Genomic DNA, 9,434 nt, shown 5'->3' on the forward strand with positions numbered 1-9,434 from the left:
GAGATATGCCAGACACTGAAACAGTCATAAACAAATGGTGTGTGTATGAGGGGGATTGTGCTCAGATAAAGGCTGAGTATTCAAGATGGGACTATTGCTGTGGCCCAACTTTAAGGCTGGGTTTTCTCTGCTCGATCAATCTTACAAGAACAAATAATCATGACAGATGTATTATTTACTTGATAAAAATGTAGCTATCACTATTGTGATCCCTGTGCTTTTTTGCAGAAAACTCATTTGTCCAAATGATAAATTGGATTCATGAAGCAATGAACAACGTAACAGAATTTATCCTGCTCGGCCTGACACAGAACCCAGACATTCAGAAACTCTTGTTTATTGTGTTTACACTCATCTACTTTCTCACTCTGACAGGCAACTTACTCATTGTAGTGACAATCACTACCAGCCCACTCCTGGAATGCCCAATGTATTTCTTTCTGTCTTTCTTATCTTTCATAGATGTGTGTTCTTCATCTACCATGGCTCCAAAAATGATATTTGATATACTCACTAATAAGAAAACTATTTCCTTCAGTGGATGCATGATTCAAGTCTTTGCAGAGCATTTCTTTGTAGGTGCTGAGACCATCCTGCTCATAGTGATGGCCTATGACTGCTATGTGGCCATCTGCAGGCCCCTGCACTACATGACCACAATGAGCTGGCAGGTCTGTGGCCTCCTGGTGGTCCTGTCCTGGGCTGGGGGATTTCTTCATGCTCTGATTCAAGTCCTTTTCATTGTGTGGTTACCCTTCTGTGGCCCAAATGTCATTGATCATTTCATCTGTGACCTTTACCCACTGCTGAAACTCTCCTGCACTGACACTCACATCTTTGGACTCTTTGTTGTTGCCAGCAGTGGGCTGATGTGTGTGCTCAGCTTTTCTATTCTTGTTACTTCTTATATCTTTATTCTTTGCTCCCTCAGAACTCACAGCTCTGAAGGACAGTGGAAGGCCATCTCCACCTGTGCCTCCCATATTACTGTCGTCATCTTACTCTTTGTTCCCTGTGTATTTGAGTACATTCGGCCCATGATCACCTTCCCCATTGATAAAGCAGTGGCCGTGTTTTATACTCTAGTAACACCCATGTTAAACCCTTTAATCTACACCCTCAGAAATGCAGAGGTGAAAAATGCCGTGAGGAAGCTCTGGAGTCAAAAGATGATCTTGGGTAACAATTAATGTGAATAAAGTAACTAAGCAATAAGCCAACTACTTAAAAATATTTAAATAGAAGAGGATGATGGATAACTTTTGCTGAAAATTCATGGTTTTAATATAAACAGCTAAAGTCATGGTGGACTTATTGTGAGAGATAGGGATCAACCAGAAATGAATAGATATGGAAATAAGACAAATTCTAAAGCAGAACTCCTCTCAAAATTAACATTCCTATCTTGCATGACTTGAAGAAGTCCCATTTACATTGTAATCTGGTAGCACTTTTCTATAAATAAAGTATTTTCTCTGACTAAATCCAATGAGAGATATAGAATTATTCCATTTACAGCCATAGAGCAAACTTGCACATGATATTCCCAGATATAAATACATTTGGAACACTTTTTCTTTCAAAAATAGCCTACAATGTTCTTCATCTCCAAAATAAATAATATTAGATGGATTTGTGCCTTAACTAATAGGACCATAAGTAGCCTGTAAAAGAAAAAAAGCTGCTGGTATAAAAGAGTTTATTTTATCTCAGTAATCAAGACAAAGTCTGCATCTTCAAATTTTAAAAGAAAATGCTAACCAGTTGCAGACCAATGGGGAATCATTTGAGATGTGGACACTTAAAATTACAACTCTAAGGAAAGACCTCAGGCAAAAAGAAGAGGATCCAGATCAAAACCAGGACAGAATCACGCCAATCTTCATGACCACTGTTATTTCTTAAGAATTGAATTAACATATATTATTCAATACCCATGCTAAATCTTATGTTAAATATGCACTACATGCAGATGAATATTCAACAGTTTAGTAACAATCCATTCCAAATGATAAATCAGTCTTCTCAATGACAGGTAGCCAATTGCAAATCAGCATATATCCCTGTGCTTCCCTCATCATATTTTCAGATCTCTCATATTTAAATAAGACCATGTGCCCAGCTCACAGAAGTGATGTGTGCCTCACTCAGTGTGAACTATTCAGGAGCCAATGTGCTGCTATCCAGCTTTTTCCCTTCTTTGCCAAGCATTAAAATGGAAGGACAACACAGAGGAAGCATCTTGGATGCTTCAGAACCACCCAACTCTCAGTGGATTTTACCTGATGAGGAAATAAAATTCTATGTGATAAACCAATGATATTTCAGGATTCATTTATCACTACAGCAAAACACCTCTTATTCTGGCTGATACAGTTAGGAAATTTGTCTTTACAAGGACCTATAAGTATTAATAACAGCAGATTAACATAGCCTTTGCATTCTCAAATAGGGTAGAATGGATAAATAGTAATCCTTACAGAACAAATCCAATTAGAGCTTCTCTCTGTTTTGATGTAACACATTATGCCAACTGAAATATTAGGCCATAAATTTATACTTCACTTTTTTCCCTTTACCTATATTGAAGGCAAGTCTGTAAAAAATACCATATAATCATAGATTAGGGGTAGAAGCAAGAATTATGAACTTCAGTATGAATTCAATCTTCAATGCTTCTTAAGAAAATTTTCTGGCTTCACTAGAGAGTTCCTTCTTCTATATATTTTTCTCTGCAAATGCCCCAGTTTTGTACCAATTCCTGTAATCTTCATCCCACAAATTGTCCTCTCATCTCAGAAGATAATTCCTTCAACTTGTCAGGAAAGTAGGGACCATCACAGAATCAATCTTTCATCATCAAGCCTCTTCATCAATAAATGTATCTGCAAACCCTTTTTATCTCTATGCCTTCCTTCCCAATGAATAAAACATGTGCAGGGCTCCTATCTAATTTTAGTATGTCAATATGTGTGACATACAATTCCACCCTGCCCCCTCAGAACTTTTACTTCTAGCTCCTATTACCAGAGCACCCCCAAAATGCATATGGATCCTAATAGGCCATAATGAGGATTTGGGAAAAAATAAGGGGAGGGGATTACCAAAATCTGGTCCTTTGTTGTCTATATGATAAAAGAGTAAAAGTTAGAGTTAGAGCTACAGATACACCTACAGCTGCAACTACAGCTAACACCTACAGCTAGAGCCCAAGTTAGAGTTGGAGCTAAAGTTAGAGCTTCAGTTATAGTTAGAGGTTGAGTTAAAGTAGAGCTAACTTTCAAAATAGGGTCATAGATTTGAAGTTGTTGAAGTTATTCTGTGCCTTTGTCAGGAAATTCTCACCAGCGTTAGTATTGCTTGTCTCTGTTGACATCCTATTACAGAGACAGAAGTAAAACTAAGAGATCAGGTTGAAAAGAACCATGCTCTACATAAATAAATGTTCCACTGGACCCAGGAGGATCACCTTCTTGCTCAAAGTTTTCTAATGCTGTATTTTTCTATAGATGAAGGATGCCTACAATATTCCGCATCATCTCCTTAAGTACAGGAACAGCCTGAAATTGAACCACCAAGTGAATTACAGAAACCAAGGTGATTACTGGCAAGGATACAAACAAGTCCACATTAAAAGTCAAGAGGAGAGGAGAAAGGTATTAGGATTGTTGTATAAATTCTGACTGGCTCAAGCACCCATACTTCCTAGACTAAAAATTTTGTGCCTTACATACAAGACTCTAATATCTCTTCCAAATCACAGGCTTAGGTTGCTGATAACCTACCCCAGCATGCTTGGCCATGGATGCCACATCCACAGAGAGAATAGAATGAACTGGTTTGGCTGCCATAGGGCTGAATTTCTTAATTTTAATCTCTGGGAGCTGAAGGTTCAGCACATCCACAACTCTTTTTGCTGAGCAATATCCACTGAGATATTTTCCTTTAATCATACATGAAAATTCTATAAGGACAGACTCCAGGAATTCTTGAGCCTAGAACACTACTTATCATAACAGCTACAGATTACAGATGCTATTTGCACTATGTTTCCAACCCAGTGGATTTCAAGGAACCAGAGAAGATATATCCAAGTGAGCACTGGGTTTCTTAAAAAAAAATAATAATAATGCTTGGAAGAGCTGAATTCAGGGACCTGGTCCTCCAGGGCTACATTAACTTATTGCTGAACTCAAGGAACCTGTAATACCTAATTTATCTGCTTTCAAACAGTTTGCTATTTTAAGGACTTTAGAGTAGAGTATTGATCAGGTGGCTTCTATAGTGTACTTCATCCAGTCATCAAGAAAGCAAGACTAGCAAATATCCAGGAAGGAGACTTGGGAAAACATATCTTCCAATGATTAGGTGCTGCCTTATCAATTACTTTTGAACTCTAAAGCTCTGGAATTTCTGACTAAAGACAATCCTATCTGAACTGGGATGCTAGAGGCCCGCATCCACAGGATGGTGTGAGTCAACAGAGCAAAAACAAACTCGGCATATGAACTCAGATTTATTTAGGAATTCTCTCTTAGCAATCATTTTAGGTCATTAACTGAGGAAAAGAAATACTATACTTAGGGTAAAAATGAATTAACTGAAAAGCAGTAGGTAATGATGGATCAGTGGATGCTAAATCCATGCCAAATGTTCTCAAAAAATAAGATGGCTTGTCATATATTGAACATGTTATTTCTCCAAATGCATTCAGAGAGAGAGATGCAACCAGAACTTCTTTACTGGTAGTTTTCTCTCAAGGTGATAAAAGGTGATTCAATTTATAAGTAAATCATATTTAAACATAGCAGGTTGTATGTTTTGGGATGTAGGGCACATAAGGTTTACTCTTGAGAGTATGGGTTTATTAGCCTGTCAGAGTCTACAACAATCATAATACCTATTTCAGAGTTACAGGGAGGATTGAGAAAGATAAAAAAATGAAAATATATTGGTCAATGAAAACTTGTTATGCATATATATGTTCTGTTAAATGTAAATTACATACAGATTAATCTTCAAATGTTTAGTAAACAATTCATTCCAAGTGGGAAATCAGTTTTCCCAATGGTGGTCAACCCATTTGATGTTTACCAGATATACATGTTCTCCCACCATAATATCATCCCCCTTGTTTTAAGCGGGACCATGTGAATAACTCACAGTAGTGATGTATTCCACACTCAGGAAGAAACATTTGGGAGTCAGAATTTCAGACTCCAGCTTTCTTTTTCCCTGCTGCAACAAAACTGAAAGACATGCCACTAAGATGGCAGGAATACACAGAGGAAGCAACCAGGATCACTGAATAATGAAACAGAGACACAAGTGTCATAGGGGATCATCCAACCCTCAGGGGACTTTGCTTGAAAAGGAAATAAAATTGAACATGTTAAACCACTCAGATTCCAGGATTCATTTGTCACCACAGCAAAATGCAGCTTAACCTTACTAGTGCATTGACTAACTTCATCTTTACAAAGATCTATAGATATTCATAAGAGAATGGATTAACATAACTTTTGCAATTTTCCTGATTCTAAAACAGTATGGAATAGATAAATAGCAATCTTACAAAACTAAGTCAAATTAGACCTACTTTCTGATTTGGTGTAACACATTACCCAACTGATGTATTTAAATCATAAATTTATACATGACCTTTTCTTTCCCTTTACCAAAGATGTGAGGTAATGTTTAGGAAAACTATGAAACCATACACCAGGGTGGGTGCCAACAATTATGAACTCCAATATGAATGCTATCTTCAGTGTTTATTGAGCAAATTATCTGGCAGTTCTGCATAGTTTCTTCTTCTACACGTTCTTCTTAGTGTATGTTCCAATTTTGTAACAATTTATTGAAATCTTTAGCCCAAAAACTCTCCTCTCATCTCAGAAGACTGTGCCTCCTACTTTTCAGGAAAATAGGGACCATCAAAAAATCATTATTTCAATCTCAAGCCTCATCATCAATAATTATATTAAACCCCTTTGCCCCTTTGCCTTCCTGCCCAATGAGTAAAACATGTGAGGGGCCTCCAATTAAAATTTATTTGGGCAGGGGTTGGGTCAGCAGTGGCAGAATTTGTGGAAGGGCAGTTTCAGGGTGGTCACAGAGGGTTCATGATAAAATCAGCCCACAGGAGCTTGTGTACCCAGGAGCAGGATACATCAGGGTAAGCAGGAGATGGTTCCAGGAACTGGAAATCTCATTTCTTGGAGAAATGACAAAGACTTGACCTTGACCAGAGATTGAGATATGTAACTAGAAATTTAGGACATATCCGGAAGGGATTAATGATTCAGCATCCTACCTACTGGCCATTTCCTGGTAACAAAAGAAAATAATCAAGGACCAGGATCACTGGCATTTGATGTTGTGGCTATGCAGTTCACCTGGGAGGAGTGGCAGCTGCTGGGCCCTGCTCAAAAAGACCTATACTGGGAGGTGATGTTGGAGAATTATAGCAACCTGATGTCACTGGGGTATCAAGCCAGCAAACCAGATGACCTCTCCGGGTTGGAACAAGGAGAACCTTGGACAATAGAAAAAGAAATTCACAGTCAAACCTTTCAGAAATCAAGAAAGTTGTCGATCATCTACAGCGGCACTCACAAAACCAAAAATGTCTGAAGAGAATGGAACAGTGCCCTGAATATAATGCATTTGGAAATACGAGCAAATGCATCATATCAGAGCAAAATTAATTGTTCATCAGAGCAAAAATAATTGTTCTTCACAGCAAAAACATGATATATTCAACTTTTATGGGAAAGCACTTAAATCAAATTTAAGTTTAGTTAGCCAGTACAGAATCTATGAAGAAAAGAACCATACTGAGTTTAATGGAGATGGGGAATCTTTTCTCCATGCTATGCATGAACAATTTCATACTAAAATTAAATTCCCTGAACATGGAAAGCCTGTGCACACAAAGTCCCAATTCACTAAGCATTAAAAAAATAACTCACAAAATAGGTAAGCCCCACGTATGCATTCAATGTGGGAAAGCCTTCACTAAGAAATCTCACCTGATTGATCATGAGAGTTCACACAGAAGAGAAACTTTGTGGATGCAGTTTATGTGGGAAAGCATTTTCCAGAAATTCCAGGCTCATTGAATATCAGAGATTTCATACAGGAGAGAAACCTTATGAATGCACTGAGTAGGAAAAAGCATTCTCTTGGAAATCACAGCTCAATGCACATCAGGAAACTCATACAGAAGAGAAATACTATATATGCAGTGATTGTGGAAAAGTTCATCCATAAAAACAAACTCATACATCAGTAAACACATATTGGAGAGAAACCTTATATATGCAATGAATGTGGAAAATACTTCATCCAGAAGGGCAATCTCCTTATACATCAATGAACTCATACTGGAGAGAAACCCCATGTATGCAATGAATGTGGGAAAGCCTTCAGCCAGAAGACATGCCTCATTACCCATCAGAGATTTCACACAGGAAAAGCCCCCTTTGTATGTACTGAATGTGGAAAATCCTGTTCACACAAATTGGGTCTCACTAACCATCAGAGAATTCACAAAGGGGAGAAACCTTATATATGCAGTGGAAAATATTTTAGAGATAAGTTATGTCTCAATAGACATTGGAGAACTCATACAGGAGAGAGACCCTATGGATGCTCTGTGGGAAAGCTTTCTCCCACTTGTTGTGTCTTGTTTATCATAAGTGAATGCTGCATGCAAGAGAAAAACATGTGGGTTCAGGCGAGTTGGAAACTCCTTTCTCAAAGAGTCATGGCTTATCACATACAAGTGAACTCATACAGGAAAAAATCTCTGTTAACACAGCAACTGTGCAGATGTCTTCTGTGGCTCAAACTTCACTAAACATCAGGGGGCTCCTAGTAGGCAGAAGCATAACTGTAAAACAATGGCCTGTTGTTGCCAGATGTGCACTCTCAGTTGATAAATCGGTTTGCACAGAAGAGAAACATGATAAGTGCCATGAATATGGTGGTGCCTTCAGTGATCAAATTACATCATATCCTGTGTCACAAAAAACACACTGGAATAAACTGTGATACATTCAATGTTGAAAAGCCTAGCTCATTATATGGCTGAAAAGTGTATGCAGAGATAATTATTATGAATGCAGTTGCTGGGAAACCCTTTTGTAGGAAGATAGACCCTATCATCAGTGATTGTTGCAGATCATCCATGAGCTCATAGTGGTAGAAATATAATAATCGTGGAAAAGCCCTTGTCCAGAAATAAGACCTCAGTAGATGTCAGAGTGTTCAAACAGGAGAGAAACTGCTGGAAGGCACTGAGTGTGAAAGGTTTTTCAATGATTTATTCTGCTTCATCAATGGTCAGAGGAAAGCATACAGAAATAAAACTCTATGAATACATTAATAGTGGAACATCTTCAGCAAAATATCAGGAAATTCATGAAGGAAAGGCCTATGAAAACCATGAATGGTTTAAAGGTAACTGCCACAATTCTAACCTTGTCGTACATGAAATACATGTGATGGGTACTATAGATCAATATACAAGTAGTTAAACCCTTAATTGCTCTGTCAGAGATTGCATAATTCAAAGGTGGTGGTCTGTGTTCTACATCACTAAAGTGATAACATATGAAATGTTCCCCCTGCCTTTTTGCAAGTCTTCAGTGCCTACCCAGAATCATTGTACAATTATCTCCTGCATTTCTTTGGCTCTTAAGCTTATTTAATTTTCATTTCAGACTACTGAAGTCTTTCCAAAGGGAACTGAATATATTTAATATATTCATGTAAAAATGTTTTGATTTTTTTAAACTAAATTTATAAAGAGAACCCAGGGGAAGCAAAACTTGTGAATAACCTGCCAGCTGCATTGTTACCCTAGAATGCAGTTCTCATGCTAATATTGTGGTTTGTCTCGTTGGTACCACTAATGAAAACATTATTATCAACTATGTCCTTTACATGGTATTGCTCTAGGAGCTGTAGCTGATGACACTGATCAGCAAAACAAAAAGTCCCTTGCTCTCCTTGAGCTTTCATTTTGATAGCTGGCATATATGCTATATAGCACTTTTATATCTAGTAAATGAAGGCAGAGGATTATACACCTATAGTAGTTGAAAGAGATACAGTATATGAAGCAAAGTATTTGTGTTTAGAATGAGGGTGGGCTTAGAAATTCCTAAACATTTCTTATGATAATTTCTTGTTCATGGGACATATTATTTGGAGGGGAAAAAGACTTCTCTTAATGTTGTTATGTAATCCAGGATATAAATAAGCTTTTTTTTTAAAAAAAAAATCATGTTTTTGGCTTTCCAAATAATTGCTAATTCCTTATACATAATTGTTCATTTCTCAGCACATAGCAAAACAGAAAATAATACACATGGAATTTGGAAAGTAAATGCAAATGAGTGAATGATGTAGTGGGCTAATCAAAA

At 37.5% G+C, this 9,434-nt stretch overlaps 1 protein-coding gene and 1 pseudogene across 1 annotated transcript; both read left to right on the top strand.

Annotated features, from left to right (window-relative positions):
• Positions 1-245: 245 nt before the first annotated feature.
• LOC119536421 (olfactory receptor 4C5-like) lies at positions 246-1,190 on the top strand. The gene has a single exon (XM_037839198.1). It carries the CDS (start codon positions 246-248, stop codon positions 1,188-1,190), a length of 945 nt encoding a protein of 314 aa, XP_037695126.1.
• A 4,935-nt stretch (positions 1,191-6,125) lies between these two features.
• On the top strand, positions 6,126-8,058 carry LOC119536860 (annotated as a pseudogene).
• Positions 8,059-9,434: the final 1,376 nt, after the last annotated feature.

The sequence above is a fragment of the Choloepus didactylus genome, chromosome 6 (genome assembly GCF_015220235.1).
Source record: "Choloepus didactylus isolate mChoDid1 chromosome 6, mChoDid1.pri, whole genome shotgun sequence".
Lineage (NCBI taxonomy): Eukaryota > Metazoa > Chordata > Mammalia > Pilosa > Megalonychidae > Choloepus > Choloepus didactylus.